Here is an 18,586-nt window from a genome sequence, read left to right as displayed (position 1 = left end):
AAGTGCGTTGAACCCGAGAAGTTTGGGCAGTTTTTTAGCTGAAGAGTGTAGGAGACTGGTTATGTCTGGCAAAAGTATATTATTGCCATAAAGAAACTGTTCCATCAGTTTTTACGCTGATCTACTTGGGGAAGGATTATGCTTTCTAAGGATAAATGATCTTCACTTGATCTTATTCTGGGGCAGAATGGACTACGGTCCATAACACTCATTGCGAAGATCAGGGTGCAGCTGGCAATACTCTGTTTTTTTCCTAATCTGCTCTTTAAAGTACTGCTAACTTCATTTCCCATAGATAAACTCTCAAGGAACCGAATTATTTTCTTACTTACCTAGATACTTTTCTTTCCACAGTGGAATCTATTAGGGGCAACCACATCCCACTGCAATATAGCACATCAGAGCAGTTGTTAAAATATCACCCACTGTCTTGCAAGCACTTTTCAGGTTGCTATCTCACAGCTAACCCTCATGCCTCGGTGTATCCTCTAATGACTGCAGCTCTCCATCCTACGCAGAAATTGCAGCTTAAATTCAGATTCACCTCAGGCCTGAACAGTAGGCCCTTAATTTGATTTTTAATGAGTAAATATTTATTTTCCTCTTCTGTCTCTCTTTTCTGTAATCTCTACTTTTTTTTCTTTATGAGCAAATGGTAGAAGTGAAGACCTTTCTGAGACATGATCACAGTTTATCGCTGTAGGCCAAAATTCCTAGAGAAAAACTTTAGTCACTCAAGGCACAATTACAGGATTTCATCACCTCCCCTAGACATGCTCAGTTCAGCAGTGAATCTCTTGTCCTACAGCTGTTTTTTCTCCTTAATTATCCTCACACTTCTAGAGAATCATAAGGGAAGGTTTCCATTAATAATGAAAAGGGGACAGTCTTTGCTGTATTCTGCTAGAGAATATTTTCGGCTGCCAAAAACTCATTATAACGGTATAGAGTTTCCATGTAATAGATGTACTAAAAATAATTACACTGTAACAAGGGTCAGCTTGGTTTCACCACTCTTCCTCTCCTACCATTACCACAGTCTGGAACATTTTTTGTTTTCTCAATCAATTTTCTCAGCAACACTTGTTGAGCAGACAATATATGAACATTTGCGTACGGATAGTAGCTTCCGAGCAACCTGAAATGTAGGTGATATTAGGCTGGCAGCTGGATGAATTACTACTGAAGCTGGAAAGATAAAATTTTTTTTTTGCTTATAATGAATATAATAAGCATTTAAACTTGTCTGTGCAATAAAAAAGCTGAAGCATAAGAGCTCTATCCAGAGCACAGACTTAGGTAAGCTATAGTGATAGCTATAGTGACAGTAAGCTTAGCTAAGCTATCTGAGTAGGAGGGTTTCATGAAGGTTAAAAACAAATACAATACTGTTTAACAGTACTGGGCACAAGTGAGAGATAAAAGCAGCAGAAACACTGTGGGAAGAGACAGATGGAAGCACTAGCGAAATACTTGTAAATAAGTTTTAAGGTAAGAATAAAGATGAAAACAGCTTTTGAATAGAGCATTTACCAGTAAGAGGCTTGTGTCTGTAAAGAGAAAGCCGTCACCTGTTTGATTCCTATTGTGGTTAAGATACAAAACAAGGTGGCTTTTTCATATTCCTTTTTAATAAAAAGAGTTAAGCTATAAAATAACTTAATCTATCATCAGTTTCACTTCTGTATCCTAAATAACCATGATTTAGAAGGAAAGAACAAAACATAATAAACTTTGATAAGCTCTCATTCTTGCAGTCACGTTACTACCAGTTTTGACTGAGACTAACAGTCTACTTTGCTTCATGGYTAGGCTAACCAGTCTGCAGTTTAGTGTAAGTAATTTAAAGCAAAGTTTATCTGATGATCAGAACTTGGTCTGAATGAAAGCACTCTCATAGTTCAAGGTGGGACCTGGCACATTTCTTTTAGGCTGCAGTAAGATCAGCATGGTGAGATCTGTGCCTTCTCTGGTAAATGGAAAGATCTTCAGCTTCTAATCTAAATATAAAAATATACAGAGTTAGTGACAATGAGGTTTCCCTCCACCTACCCTTTGTAAGAGGAAAAAAAATTGTAGGGAATTCCATCAAAGACTTCTGCAAAGAAATATCCATGTTCTGTCTTGTGGAGTAGGAGGTTTAATAGTGAATACTTGCAAAGAACAAGGAGAAAATACCTTATTCATCTATATAGTAAGGGTACATGTAATAAAATACTGACTCTAGAAGTAATCTGGAGCTTTACTTAACCTCTAGTTTTTTCTATACAATATTTTAGATAATAGCATGACTAACCTGGGGATTTTGGAAGCSGGGGGGATTAGCTTATTTTACGAGATAGGTTTTGGTATCCTTTCCTTCCCTGAGATGTTATTTATTTCTACCTGTCATTATTTAAGATACAAAAAGAGAAGCCTATAATTTTAGAAATGGAGGAAAAATGATTCCTTGATGTGCAACCTGAATAGATTTGTTTTCTATTTAAAAGGTTAATTTTCATTTCATCTTCACTCCCAACAGTGAATCTCAACACTTTATTTTTTCTTTAAATTGGGTCCCTGATAGTATTGTTTCCATTTCTAAGAGTATTTTGGAACTTTGCAGGGGGTAATAATTTTAGATAAAAGCTTCAATTTTCATTTAGAGTTCCACTGTCACTGCAGGAACTTCCTATATATCCTCCAGGGAAAGGTAGCATGCATCATTATTTTGTCACTCTTTCCCCTGAGTATTAGCTGGTTGTCCTGTGTGTACATGCAACTGCTAACCGCTTAATGAGGAAGGTAAAAGGTCCTCACATTAATAATTCTCTCACTGAAAAGTAAAGATGAAGCTTGTAGAGGCTGCCTGGAAAACAAAATGCATGTAAATATATGCATTTACAGAAAAGGATTACTTATCTTTTCCTGTTTCATAAAAAAAAACAAAAAAACAAACAAACAAACAAACAAAAAAAAAAATGATGGTTGAAAAAGGTACAAGTTAATATTTATAGCTGTACATAYTGGTTTCCTTTATCTATCTATCCATCTGCTAATTCAGTTTTTCTTGTAGTGTCTTGTAGTGTCTACAATTTGTCTTCTGCAAGAATAAAGCTTTTAAGCCTCTAAATCAATAAATTGTGGAAACTTCTTAAAAGTTAGCTTGCTTCCTCCAGTCCTCAGATAACAGAGAAATCTTGAGCAAGAGGTTAAGTTTCTTTGGATGGTACCAGGTGGCAAAATTCTTCCCCAAGARAGCAGGAGAGCATTAAAGCCTGCCAACCTCCCATACATCGGTGAGGCCTAATAAAGCTTCTTTGGGCCAGGCTTGTAAACCCAACCAGAGCAAAAGAATAAACAGCTTTAGGAAGGTAAGGAAATGTTCGTCAATTAACTTTTTAGTAAACAGACAGGGCATTTATGGCTGCTGTTTGAAAGTGATGAGGTTTCATTAACAGGAACAAGAAAAATTTCAGAGAACTAACCATGTTCTTACAAAACGAAAGAAATAGGGAGAGTTATTCCATTTCATCTGTTATAAGGATTTATGCTCAAGGGATGAGACAGGAGCTATGCTAGCTGTATCTCTGCAATGAGAAAACCAAACTAATTCCCTATGAAGCATCAGTCTTTAATGTTGTCCTGGAGATAGGGCCACTCACAGTTACTCTGCAAGACTGTGTCTGAAGTTGGCATGCTTCATGCTTCTGTTTTACACRGATGTGAGCACATCTGGGAGGCTAAATTTGGCATGAGAGGAGATCGGTTATCCTTTATGAAAATTATCAGGGCATAAGCAGTTATCACAGCAAGGAAAGGGAGCAACAACCCTCTGTGGCTACATCCCCAGCTGTGGTGGTTCAGGGATCTGAACTGTGGGCTATGCTGAGGAATCTGTTTGGTCTAGATGAAACTTTGTTATATATTCAAAACTGGTGCCTGGGAAGCATTTTTTTTTCTTTTTAATTAAAAGTCATAATTTAAAATAGAGCAGTCAGTCTTTGCATGCTCATTTTATAGTTAAGTCATTCCTCATTGATATTTTGYGTGGAGGAAGAGCTGCTTAAGAATTCACAATGTGCTCCAGATGTAGCTGCTGCTGAAAACAGCTGTTTCCCTATCACATAGTACTTCTGTGCTGTTTCATGCCAGCTGCAATAAAATGTAGCACTCTGTGTCCAGGGGTAATAAAGCATATGTTCTGAGGTCTGTCTTGCAGCTTTATCACATGCCACGTATTTCTCTGTTTAGATACTTTTATTTTCTAGAGTAAATTCTTTCTTATGCATTGCACCAACATAAACTGCTCCATGAGAGGAGGTTATTTTCTTTATGTAGGAGAGGCTGGCAATTTTGAAAGAAGGACAGGAATATAAGTGCTGCTTGGAATACATGGTACTGTTTAAAATAGGAAAACAGATGGAAGAGGATCCCTCATTCCTGGGGCTGAAATTCCAGCATCATAGCTTTTATTTTTTGCTTCCTGCTACTAGAGAAGTTATTCTTTAGAAAAAATTAAGACATCAATGTATGCCAGCATATCATTATGTTATATTATTATTGTTGTTGTTGTTGTTAATGTTATTACTATTACCATTATATTGCATTTTTAAGGAAACATTTTCCTTGTGAAGTAAAAATATTGCATATTTTAACGTGCATTTTTAAGCGAATAAAACAAAGTAAAGCAGAAAAACTTTACTGCACTACACTCTTAATTTCCTTCTTCCTCATAGCAGATAAGAAAAAAAGAAGAAGCAGATGTTGCATATTGTTATATAAAGGGAATTTTTCAGAGGATCTCAGAGAAAAGGCAAATGATCTGGCATTTGCTTTCTTTGCAAAAATGAAATATTTCTTAAGTTTTGCCTTCTTAATAGAAATTCAGCTAAAAGGTATAAATTTTTGTATTGCAATTACTGGAATATTCCACCAGAGGAAAAGGCAACTTCATGACAAATTAGCACAGTTTGATTGTTAGAAACAGTAAAAGAACATAATTTTTCACACAGAATTCCAGGCATCAGAAGGTTTTTGCTACAGAACTTTAATTTTGTACTAATAGTATTCAACTTTTTTTTTGCCAATAGCAAAAATGCAATAACATTCAGCCATGAAAGAAAACATAGAGGTTTAACATACAAAAGTGTGTTCTGTAGAACATCTCATAACATAGCCATTGGTCCAAATGAAACACAAAATTGCAATCCTTTTCTTGTCCCAAAATACATCTTGGGAAAGGCATGTATGTGCACATTAAATTTATTTTCTTTTATTATAAGACCAAAATTTTAAATGTAGCAATGACTGGTATTCTGAAGAGAAGATCTATATGTTTTGTACCACTTCTGCCAACCAATTACTTTTGTGAGATGGAGAAAAGGCTAGGTTTTGCAGTCAGTAAAGCCAGTGGAATAGCTCAGTTGTGCTGGCATTAGAAGTGACGTCAAGCCTTCATTTACTTTAATGGGAATGTTATCAGTCCACTCCCTATCCTAACCTAAATAGGAATTTATTTGCTCAGACTGAATCTGATCACTTGCAGCTATGGTCTGAGGGAGCAAAAAGGGTTCTGTAAGTAAAATAATACATTTCTAGAAAAGGCTAATTTCTATTAAAGCTAGTTATTTTAYGAAGTTCCTTTTTTACCCCTGTACAATAAATATCAAAATGAATAATTTAGTATAGACTGGTCAAAAAGTCCAGATAGAATAATTAATATGATTTTATTTGTCCATATTAGCATCATCTTTAAATAAAGCTGCTATTTTTGAAAAAAAAATCATCATCACTACCAATTTAAACACTTCTGAATGCATTTTCATACCAGGAAGTTCTTTCCTTTCTAACCTGAAAAAAAATATCTGTGACAAAAACTCATTCTCTGAGGGGAAGCTATTTCCATTGCTTGTTGAACTGTGTCCTATATTTAGAGTTAAAGAAGAATAGAAGTGGATGGAAATCCATCTGCATTTGCCTGCAAGTTTATCAGAAAAGAGGTAGAAGGAGGCTACCACGTCTAATGTAAGTATACCAGAGCCGGGCTGCTCAAAATAGCATTTTGCTGAGGATCTCAATGGCTGCAGGGATTTCTCAGAATTAGGCCTTGTGAAATGGGAGCCACACGCTCAGAAGTGCTGCCTGCCAACTTCACCACTGAAAGCAGCTTTGCTATGAAAGCATGGAGGCATGGGCTAGATAACGTGTATAGAGCTGGGGAGTTCTGCAATTTCCTTGAGATATGAGAAGCTGTAATTCCAGGCAAGATGCACCCAGGTAGGCCTCATGTGGTTGCAAACAAAGTTTATCTTTTTGTATTTTTAAGGATCACAAGCAATCGCAACGCGCTGGCAAGCTGGCAGGGCTGCCCACAGGAAACATCTGAGGAGCAGCCATGAGAACATGCCTCAGGCTTATCAATGTCTTGCATTATTGAGTTGTGCTTCAGGCTAATTCATAGACAGTCCTGTGCCACGGGTGCTCCAGGAAACCAGCTAAGGGCTCGTGCCAGACTGCCTGAGCAGCACAGCATGGAAACTTTTAAACCATCTAGTTCTCTGTAGTGCAGAAAGGGATGCCATGAAGCTCTAGGTGTGTGCTAATTCACTGTATTCAAGTTTCTTACATTCAGTGGAGCAAGAACATAGCATGCTTGCCTTAACTATTTGAGTACTAGACATTTTTGAATGGATATATCTCTGGCGCCAGTATGAATTTTATTCTAGGCCTATATTGAAGGCTCTTTCATCTATAGTCCCCTGGTAATCTCATGAAAAATTTTGATTTTGAAAAGGTGGCATTCTCCCTGGAAAATTTCCATGGACTATTTGTCAGAAGCTTCCGTTCTACTTTCATATTTTTGATTCCTTATTTCATTGCAGATCAGCTACCAGAAGTAATCAGAATAACAAGGATCACAGCTCCAACAACCTCATGTGATCGAATCTTAATGGAGGGAAACTCACAAGCAAAAAAATAGCAAAAAAATTTTCTTTTGTGTCTGATTTTGGATCATTGAGTATTTTTACTTATATTTCCTAAAGAATTTCAAGTTTAGCAGTCAGTATCCTAAATAAATTCAATTTTCGCTGACTTCAGCAGGAGCTGAATTAACTCAGTTCTCTCTTGGCATTTCATTTCTGACATTTTAATGCAGTTGACCTTGTTAAGTTTATGGGCATTACTACTTAATTCTGAAATGTACTAAACATAAAGCAGAGTATTTTGAATTGATTACTTCTTCTGGACAGGGTCTCAGCTCCAGACCTAGAGAAAACCCTTTGCTCCCTCTTTCAGCTTTGGAAGAGACAAAAAGAAGCAATGCAAGTAAGAACTGTTATTTCTTTAGTAGCATGTATTCAGGTTTGACTTTACGTAGTTCCAAAAGGGAAAAGCCCCATGGAAATTTCTCTGTGCCAGAAACTGTAGCATGACTCTTCAACAGGGATGCATCTTCCTCTTTAAGCTAATCTGATTCCTAACAGATCAATCACTTCTCTGCAGCTGAAATCACTTAATTGTTAGGTCTCAAACTAACATCAGGAGAAGGTGAGGTCAGGTGTATTATTTACGGTTGTAAGGCTGCAGCAACGTTATTACCAATGTTTGCATAGTTGGCAGGTATATTCATGTTTTTGCTCCAAAACTATTTCAGGACCYGCCTAGGTTGCAGCAATTAGAGCATTTGGGAATACAGACTTAGTCACTGCAGCGGATCCTATTTCATCCAGCACCGTAATTTTCCACTTAAGTGGCTCTGTGACTGCTAACACGCAATGGTCTGCCCATAACGTGTGAGGATTGTGCTAGCACACTGAACCAAGTGGGCCGAGGGCTACTGTAATACAAGCTAAAGCGCTGCATGSTAAGACAGTGATAAGTTACCTCCTGAGTCTTTCAACCTCACAGATACTTGGTCTATCACAAATTTCTGTGCGCGCTGTAGGGTCATATCTGAAATTAGCAGTTAGTATGGCCAAGCTATGTTCTGCTTTTCCAAATGCACTTTCCCTCTCCCACACAGATTGAAATATAAAAGGGAAATGGGTGAGGTTGGACCCTTGGACTTACAACTAAACAGAACAAGTTAGCTTTATAAAAAGCTAGACTGGATCAGTAATGTYGAAAAAATCACAAACGTGTTTAGTCACACTAGCTTCAGTCTGGGACAAGAGACCCCAAGCCAAGACGTAGTTCCATCTGTGTGGCTTGTCAAAGGTTTCCAACCAGGCCTAAGACAGATGTCTCCTCAGCAAAGTGCTATACCTGCAATTAGAGTAAACACGCTATTAAAAAAAAAAAGAAAAAGGCAAACCTCTATTACAATAATAGTATACTATTTATATTTATCTCTATAATTATATAAATTATATTATATATATAAAAATACGTATATTTTATATATATATTATATATATGTTATATATAATTGTATAGAGATTATAAATACATTGTATAGAGATTATAAATACAAGATATTTATAATTTCCAACCATTTGCTGTGTGCCAGTGTTTGCAAATAAAAGAGACTAACATCACCTGTTTTGCCTTGGCTTTTAGCAGCAGGAGAAACAGAATTCCTCTTCTTCCAGAGCCAGGATTGTGATGATAGGGGGATATTTTCTTCAGAAATGAAATATTGCACTAAGCAAAAGCAAAAAATAAACAACCYCCCCAAAAAAATGAAACAGCAAGAAAACCTCACCAAACTGCATGTTCTGAAAAAGTCATTCTTATTCCAGTTGTTACTGGATTTTTTTTTAATGAAAATACATGCAGCTAATATGCATAGTACAAATAGATGGATCTAGCAGTATTTCAGAAGGATCATCATGTTCTCCTACTTATCACATGCTATAATAAAAAGAATAAAGTAAACTCTACAGTACTTTGAAAAGAAAAGCTCCACTTAGAGAGATTAAAATCGGTCATTTGATTCTGACAGAGCGTAATCATGCTCTGCAAGGTCAAGAAAAAATCAATGTTACARTATCAAACACAGCTTTTATATTCTTGGACCACATTTAATATATTGCCTCAGTGTTTAGTCCAGAGCATAGAACACTTTACATGTAGTACTGCCAGCTATGGTATTAATTCACTTAATATCTTTCAGATAAAGTACTRTAGAAATTATTAGGCATTAGTGACTGAGAGTTATTTCACTGGTTGCTCCTCCAGAGGCCCTTTACACAGGGGGTAATACATGTTAATATCTATTATTTATTAATATTTTAATTTTGATGCTAAGTGTCATATATGCTGAAGACTAACAGCTAAAACAGCCCTAAGGCTGGAGAGTCAGATGGAGCTTTCCTTGACTTCAGGTTATTTTCACAAACAATTAAACCAGCACCTAATGGGGTTCTTGCAAATCATCAAATATGCAATTAATTCAAACTGTAATTCATGCAAGTGTGCTACGTGACTGGGAACTGCTGGAACACAAGGCACAGCTACAGTGAACTGCTCCTGACACCWGAGAAAGGATGCTGTAAAGCGCTGACAAGATTATGTGATTCTTTCCTTGATTCTGCAAATTCAGTATTTAAACTGATAATGCACAGATCTAAATAGTCATACATCTTGATATATCAATGCAATAAACACCCTCCAGATTAATTTCTCTATGCAATAAACTGGCATTTAAAGGCTATTCCAGAAAAAAGAAGACTTAAACCATTAATACCTTTGCATCTATTTCTTGTTGGTATAATTTAACACTATACTTATTGTATATTAAAGCACAAAACATTGTGATTTTCATCAAAATGGCAAAACTGCAAAGTGCCTTTTAGCATTCAAAGCATTTTTTAAAACCTAGTCACAGCAGAAATTTGCTGAAGTTTGTGATTTATGAGGTGTGGTATCCTACTACTTACGGATTGGATGGTCATGCACACTAGTCTGGACCTTGCTTCAAATTGAGCATTGCACAAGAGWAACAGCAGGTTGTTCTGTGATATTCATGCCTGCAGTTATAGCGTATATGCCTGCAGTTATAGTATAATTATATGCAAGTCATTCCTTATGTAATGAACTCAGCCTTGGTATTGTTAAGCTGAGGATTTGTATGTCAGTAGGATTTCATTTTCAGAGAAGGGTGTCTCTTATAACCCTACCTCACCTCTTRAGAGTAATTTAACAATAAATTTCTGATGATAATTTTACATGTATAAATTTGTTTGTATTGTCACAAACGGCTCCTCACATTAATCCAGACAAAAATACATTATGCAAAATGTTTTGCAGAAAACCCTCACCTTTTTCTACTTACTCTCTCTGGTCAAACCACATTTCTTTCCCTATCATTCTCAGATTACACTGCCTTAAGCAACAGGCTTGCCCAATGCCATTGCCTAACAGAGTTGACAATCAGTAGGGTTGCTTAACTTGTTAGTCTTAACTTCCAGGTTATTGTGTCAGAAAGGGGCACACAAATAACTCAATTGACTTGTCCTTTTAAAACTAAAATCATTCAATTATCCTATAAAAATACATTGTCATAGGACGAGGATATATACAAGTAGGCACCTAAAAAGTTGATTTGGAACAAAACTTTGGCTTCAGCAGTTAATACTACAGCTTGTTATCCATGACAAATTGTGTCACAGATAACAGTTTTTCTTTTCTTTTCTTTTTTTTTTCTTGTTGTCTTTTGGCAGTTATGGATATTTTCCTCCTGGGAATCAAAGTGAAGGAACGTATTTCAGCCTACAAGCAGCAGTTACTGAAGCAAAGATGAGAATCTAATCTTAGATTTCCTTGGAAACTGATAATCTTTTGTAGGTTCATCTGTAGCCTTATCTATTTTATTTTTATTGGTTAGAATTCATGTTTCTGTGTTCTCAGACTTAGCCCATTTATTAGTTAGCTTCCTAAGAATTCAGAGTGCAATGTCTCACTAACAGAGCACTATTCACCTCTAAATCAGCCATGACAATCTTTCTTTTTAAATCTCTAGTGAAGTATTTAACTTGTAAGCATAATGCTTGAGAAGTATATTTGATACCTGAGAAAAAAAATAATTATACTAATATCAGTAGGAAGGGTTCGAACGTATTCACTAGCATAAGGTCAGAGCAGACTGTTCCCTCATGACTGATGGACCAGACCTGCCAGTTGCACAGAAAGAGCCACAAATTTTCTTTCTCCTTCTTCAGCCAGGTGTTCAGCAGCCTGCTCCTTAAAGGTAGGGCAAGGCAGTCTTGCTGTTATTATAGGTTTGCAAAGCCATACATATATTCTTCAGTTACACACCCCTAAAAAGCACTCACAGAATCTGGCCTTCTACTTATGTATTCCCCTAAATCCGTTTACAATAAAAGCCCCAAACTGAAAAATTACTGGCTACTGACTCTGGACACCTTCATTCTTCAGGTCTCACTTGAAATACCTTAGTGACTTGAAATATAGCCATAGAGGATGTGTATCAAAAAAACTGAAGGCCCAAAGGCACTAATCATGTTAAACACTTAGACCAGTATCTTGTAACACTGTGTTCTGTAAAAATGATTTCAAAAGCACAAGTGGTATTTAATGTGAATTTTAACATGTCACATTTAGGATAAATGTGATCCCTGTACAATAAAAWCCAATAACATACATTCTAAAAAAAAAAGAAAGGAAATTTTAGCAGGAGAAACTTTTATTAAAAATTGGCGATGGGCATTTTTTTCCTATTCTGTTGYTGCTTTATGTTCTCTTCTTTGAGACACATTCCTCTGGTAAAAGTATTTGTCCGCAAATGATTTCTTTAGTCAAACATGGAATTAAAATTTCAGGTAAGAAATAAGCAGCAGGAACAGGAAAATTTGAGCGATGATCTAAGTTTACAGGAAAATATTCCTAACAAGATGCATTACAGAAAACAAAGCATGACTATCTATACCTAAAACATTTTTTTATCAGATATTTTTCTAGTCTCCTATTAAAGCTCCTCTTAGTTAGTGTGKAGTTTTTTACTTAATGTCCAACTGAAATACTTTTCCCTCAAATTTAAGCTCATTGCTTCTTGTTCTACAATCAAGTTACTGTTTTCTGAAGACTTCAGAATAAACTCTTTTGAGCAAGGGYTTAAAGGTTTTTACATTATTAGACTAACAAACCCACTTTTCAGTCTTTCACCAGAAGGTACATTCACCAGCCTTAAGATCATTCCATTTTCTGTTTACTCTCTAACATGCTTCATGTATTTCTTGAAATGACATGCCTAAAGTGAGACACAGTAAATAAACTTTGCAATATAATCACTTGCTATGGCTGAAGTAAAACTCAGTGACTTGCTGAGCTATGGAAATGCAATCCAGTTTTTCTAAAAATTCACAAAATACTTGTAAATCGAGGAGTGGCTTTACTTAGGAGAATTTCAGTTATGTCACCATACCGAATTTTTATGAAGACATGAAGAAACTTCCCAAGTAGTCACTAGAATTAGAATGCACATATCCCTAGGTTAGCAAAGAAAGCATTTGAAAAATTATTAGGTGTATTCAAAACTCACCCACGTGTGGACACAATATATATTCCATATTTTTGCTGCTTGTGCAATTTAGCTTTTTTCGTATGTCTTTTATATCAGTGAGATCTCTTTTCTTTGAGTTTTATTTATAGCTAAGAAGCTTAAAACAGATTATTATCTTTCCCAAACTCAGACTGTCAACACAGTATTTGCTTCATCCTTCCACTCTCAATAACAGCRTTCTATAACTTAACATAAACAAACACTTCAGGCTTTTTAAAATATATATTATGTACTAGAAAGTTACCTTCATCCATTGCAATTGGTCTGTTTCTCAGGGACARTGTTTTCCACAGAGAGGAGAACTAAAGCCTGCTATTTTCTGTCAGCCTCCTACGCTATGTATATAAATATTTATCTTTAAATATGCAAGAACTTTGCTAGGCAACAAGATACCTGTAGAAAGCAAATTGGGAGATAAGGATCAGGTTTCTTCTTCTACTGTTTCCTGCGGCTGCTTTGTTAGGAAACTAAATCTTATTAGATGAAACTCAATTAACTGAAATTTAGTTAGAAAAGAAAACAGGCATATGCTATATACCTGAAAGCACAAACACAAGATTACAAGTGTTTCATTAAAACATTTACAAATGTCCGCATTTCCTTATTACAGAAGACAGAATGTGATATCTGAAACTCTTGCAACATTTCAAGTACTGATGAAATTGGTAAAGATCTAAGGAGTGTTTCATACAATTTCAGCCCTAATTTCACATAAGCAGGCTTATTAAATGCTTCCAGATGTGAAACCAGTATTCTATTAGAATATAGTCTGCCCTGTTTTGGYGGATTGCTTTGCACAAATGTCCTCTCTCCTCTCTGCTTTATGAAGGTAAAAATATATTTGTCGAGTAGCCTTATGTTGAGATTAGTTTCAGCTAAAGAAGTTGGCAGTTTGTTTTGAACTGTGTTCTCTTGTGATAACCCAGCTATTTGCCCTATGATATGTTCCTATATTGATGTGAGCAACCCAGTAGAAGGAACTAGGGAGAAGCAAGTCTTAGTCAGCAGCTGCAAAAGCAAATATAGGATAAATTGTTCCCAAGCTGATGTGATCCAGCTTCCCTGGGTGGAACCAGCAGCTCGGGATTTCTCTTTCAGCTYGGGATTTCTCTTTTGCTGCTCTTGTTCTAGACTTCACCTTTAGGTCAAAAAGAATTAAAAATAGGGGCTTGCCTTTAGGAGGTGGCCCAAAAGTGAGGGGTTTGGTATCACTAACTCCACAAGCAGTTTCACCATCATTTTACAGGTCCATTTTACAACTTTCTTTGTTATATTTTTTGTTTCACTTAATCATTTTGGGAGTGAATAATAGTCCCAGTCCTGAACTAGCTCCTGACTGTACTAGCTACTAAGSAAAAATAATAAAACAGACAGACAGTGCCATATATATCTTAAAACCTCTCCTTTCAGTATTCCTTTCTGACTCATATATTCTTCCTCATATTATGTGAGGAAAGAGTATCTGCAAACCTTCTTTACATTTAAATCACCCTTCAGAAAATGTCATTAATAATCAATTACAACATAGGTCTTTCTTTTTAAAACCACCACATCTTGGGACTCCRTATTTCATTCTGCCTATGATATTATGTTATTGATAATAATATTTTGTATATAATTCTGAGAAAATAAACGTTGAGGGTTGGGAATCTCTCCTTCCTCTATGTATATTGCCAATTGCTATGATTCTTTGAAAAACTTAGCTGCAGCTCCAGGGATAAATAATCTGAGGAGGTTGGTTTAGTTTAGAATTGGGCCACCTATGAAATATCACCTCTGCACCTTTCCCCCTCTGAGGAAACTCAGATGTAAATGAAGCTCTGAGTTATGTACCTTTGGGCACTTACAGTGGAACAAATTGCAGCAAACGCAAACATGCCTCGAAGTGTCTTCTCTTCCAGACAGAAACAAGCCAAAGTCTTTTAAAGTTTTTCATGAATASCTATGACTGAGCTATGCTGTGATCCATTGTTCTCTGTGGAGTACTTTTCTCCAAGCAGCAATAGCCATGAAGTAATCCACTCTAGAACAAGGCTGAAATATAAAAACAGGAATTCTATTTTCTTAGCTGCAAACTCAACAAGCAATTGCCTTTCAACATCTGAATGTAGAAGTTTGGAAGAAATATCACTGATTCAAATTCTTTTGTTGAAGGTCAACAAAGGTCTTACATTTATATTGAGGAAAAAACAAAATTGCAGAGGCCTGAAAAAGTACATCTTCATATAGAATATATCTGTTTAGTTTTTGTTTGTTTGTTTGTTTGTTTGTTTTGTATCTATACCCTTTTTCTGTGAAGGTCTGAAGGAAAGCCCTACAGAGATCTACATTTTTGTCTGAGATTAAACTATTTTAATATTCTGTAGAAGATAAACAGTTTTGCAGTCACTGACTAATTGTGAAGATAGTTCTGTCTCCTCTGCACAGAACTAATTTTGACAGGCCAATTGCTCAGTGAAATAATATCATCCAAGATAACATTTCCTAACATTGACAGTCCCCTGTTAATAATGGTAACAGCTAGGATCATGTATTTCCAGAGAAAATTGAATGTCTAGTTTTCTCAGCCTTCTCTGACTGCTCTTATCACGCCCTGAATGTAGACAATAAGCAGAGCATAACTCACTATTATTCACTGATCATGTCATTCCTGTTTCTCTAATGGTAGCAGGAGCCAAGCCAGGGCTGTGCCACTCCAAACAGGTCTCAGCCTGACTGAAGTGATTCTGAAACTTCAACATGTGACACTTGTTCCTCGCTGTGTTTAGAGAGTAAGATATGTTTTATTAGTTTAATCTGAATGGTTATCATCAAAGTATGCACTTAGAGACACTTGTTTCATCACAGAGAAACAATCAAAGCAGAACAATTTGCTTAAAAGATCTTTGAAAATGTTTTATATATTAATTTTCCTTAAAGGAAGAAAAGAGAACATGGAAAYAGCAATACAGTAGAGTAGCTAACTTGGAAGATAAAACTATTATGGTAATGCTAAGTAAGCTTTAAAATCCTAGATTGCCAAATTTAACTTACATATTACAACTTCATAGGCAGTTCATCTGCTCATTAACTTTTTGCTAGTTAGTGTTGTCTTTAATTTCTCTGAGGTTACAACAGCGTGATTTTTTAGGTGGGGAGGTGTGGTGCATTATTCACCCATCCTCCTGGGCTCAGGGGAAGACGTTGCCTGGCTACAAGTTATGGCAGGCCAGCAGGTTACCTTTTTTTTTTGGTCCATAAAAACAGGTTTTTCTCCTTGTAGGCTCTAAGCTTTTCACGGCAATTGTTTATTGTTCTGTTGTTTAAAATGCCATTTGTKTGTGCCCCTCTGATAAGCATTGTAAGTACTCAATTTAGGCCAATAAAGACTCATACTCMCACCCTTCCTTGTCTCATCCATTTGTTACTCAGTTCTTCCCACTGCAAGACGCACTGAGTTGTACCTTCCTCAGTGAAGTACCACTTTCATCAAAACAAAATGAGGAAAGAGAAAAGACCTACGGATGGAGTACATGAGCATAATGAGCATCACATAGGTTTGTTTTAATCTACTGTAGTTTAGAAGAGGATTTGTGTAACCAGGGCTTCCAACTTTTTCCTAGAAGCTTCCTAGAAGGCTCAGATTTGTTTTGTATAAATTACTTTGGCACACAACCACAGCAGAGTCCAGGCTTCTGCCTGGAAGGCAGTCTGACGAGTCAAGAAAGCTTCTGGAAACATTTCTCAATCTGCACCCCTAAGACGAATTCCTGGATCCACTGAAACCACTGAAATCAACAACAGTGATCCAGTTTGTTTAAACAGAATGGGACTTCTAGATCCACAGGTGATGCTGAGATGTCGTCACTTCACACAGAGCTAAACTGCTCTAACTACAGCATGCGATAATATTTCTTTCATTACATTTGGGACAGTGTACTAACATTTTGTGTTTTCTGAATAGCCAACTGCGGTTTACAATGCTACTCAGAAGATCCCTTTACACTTCTAGAAATCTCTTGGGCTACAGAAAGGTATTTACTATAGCTATGTGAATAGTAAGTATTAGAGAGCTATGTTATGGATAGAAGGTATATGTTTGATTAAAGTATAGAATTCCTCTTGCCAGAGGATCAACGCCAATTCAGTATTTCATGAAGAACTAACAAAATATTAGCTAATCCAACATGAATGAGAGAGATGAATAATGAATATTTTGTGCAGTGCTAAAATACAGCTAGAATCCCAGCCAGAAATAGTCCTCAAAAATACTTACAAAAAAATTTGAAATACTATCAATGTCCAAAAAGCGTGTTTTGCCTACTTTCCCCATTTTTTCCCTATTTGTAAATTGACAGAGGCCAGCAGYTGAAATGTGAACCAAATGAGAAATAATGCATCAATGAAAGCAAATTCTTTAACACAGAAGCCACAGTTTTGATTACCTATCTCACATACACTTTTTTTATTTTATTTTATTTATTTCTGGATTTGAAGCTCTGTACTACTCAGGCAAATAGTAAAGTTTTATATTTTCATGATCACCGCACAACTATATATGGACCTATCTAGAATCACATAGATTAGATGCAATTGAACAGATACTTTAGTTGTTTCTTCTAAAACTGAAATTTAATCTGCTGTAATGTCAAAGCTTCCTTTGATGATCTTCCTGATGACGATCTGAGAAACTTCAGTACGTAGAAAAGATTTTTTTTCTGAACAACCTAACAGAGATGTGCTTCCTCAAACAGGAATTTGTACCTTGCTAAATATGCATTAGTGGGTGAAGTACTGGGTTTGCACTGCCTTTGTTAGTACTGCTATAACTCATACAGTGGTGACATCGGGTGTTAYCATCTGTCTCATTCATATCTCTGTATCTGTTACCTGAAACCTGAGTAYAGCTGGTGGCCTTGCAGGCTCTTGCTATCTAAGGAAATGGAGTAAAGCCTTTCTCCTCAGTTTCCTGGGGTGTCTATAAAAGCTCGTGAGGATGAACAAAATCACAGCGCAAGACCAAAAAGGCGGCTTCCAACTAGTTCTGGCTTGGTATCAGCTGGCTCCAGACGGATGACAGACCTGGTGGGAAATAGCCAGAGCTCTATTTTATGTCTCTTTTTATTATCCGACTTCGTGCATCCAATGTAAGACAATGTTATTTCAGAACAATGCAAGGTGTTAGCATCAGTTTTCACTTAATATTTATCTTATGGGTAATCTGAAGGTGATTAGTACAATGGGCTTCCTCAGCTGAATGTAGGTGGAACAGCCCATTCCCAGACACCMTCAAACATAGGTTCTCTTTAAGGCACTCTTGCTAAAATATTCACAGAAGCACATTCCTAGGGCAGGGGAGGCATTGGCCTCGGAGACAGATGTAGAGCTCCTGTCTTTCTTTCAAACTCCAAGAAATTCCTGAGTTATTTTGCTTACACCAGTGCTCCTTAGGATGAATGGTCTGGCGAAACTCCATTTGCCTATTTGAGCTGTTATCACCAGCCTCAAGAGAAATATTGATAGGGCAAATTTGGCAATTTACCAAGGTGCTATTTTTTCCTTTGCTCTATTTTTACTCTGAGTGAATGCTTTTCCATTTCTCACAGCAACAATTGTATACTATACTATTGTATTGAAATATTAATACTAGCAGTATCTGCGGTATGTTGTTTTGTATGTAAAAGTAAAAAAAAAAAAAAAGTTTCTCTCTTATTTATATTATAGCATTCTTTGCAACTTTTTAATAAATAATCCTAGCCCCCGAAGTTCAGGATAAATTATTACAACTTTGCAAAACAAATGATGGAATTACTGTTAAACAGTTAGCAATAAATGCTTTGGTTTCCTCCAGTTAAACTACAATTTTTAAGTGTAAGAGTACTATGCAGTAAAGCCCTCTGACGATGACTCACTCCAGTTGCAGGAAGACTATGAGTCAACATCTCCGCCCACGAGAAAGGAGAAAAAGAAATTGCAAACAGCTCCTGAAAGGAAGTGTAGCAAAATGGCTGAAACACAYGCCTGAAAGATGAAATAAATAAAACAAGTAAATAAAATAAAGTTGGAAAACTATGATAAARCAGCACAATAGTCCCACCTTTG

At 36.4% G+C, this 18,586-nt stretch overlaps 1 protein-coding gene across 1 annotated transcript in view; it reads right to left on the bottom strand.

Annotated features, from left to right (window-relative positions):
• LOC146601082 (uncharacterized) overlaps positions 1-12,790 on the bottom strand; it is a 50,405-nt gene extending 37,615 nt beyond the window's left edge. Inside the window, exons 1-2 of the mRNA XM_085312308.1 lie at positions 12,750-12,790; positions 8,521-8,604 (exon numbers count right to left, since the gene is read on the bottom strand). Coding sequence (XP_085168434.1) covers positions 8,521-8,604; positions 12,750-12,759 — 94 coding nt within the window. The 5' untranslated portion in view covers positions 12,760-12,790. The remainder of the gene's footprint in view (positions 1-8,520; positions 8,605-12,749) is intronic.
• Positions 12,791-18,586: the final 5,796 nt, after the last annotated feature.

This window comes from Rhea americana, unplaced genomic scaffold (assembly GCF_003343005.1).
Source record: "Rhea americana isolate MKP2758 unplaced genomic scaffold, rheAme1 scaffold_11, whole genome shotgun sequence".
Classification (NCBI taxonomy): Eukaryota; Metazoa; Chordata; class Aves; order Rheiformes; family Rheidae; genus Rhea; species Rhea americana.
Note: the sequence above shows the minus strand (reverse complement) of the source record. Positions and strands in the feature narration are given on the sequence as shown.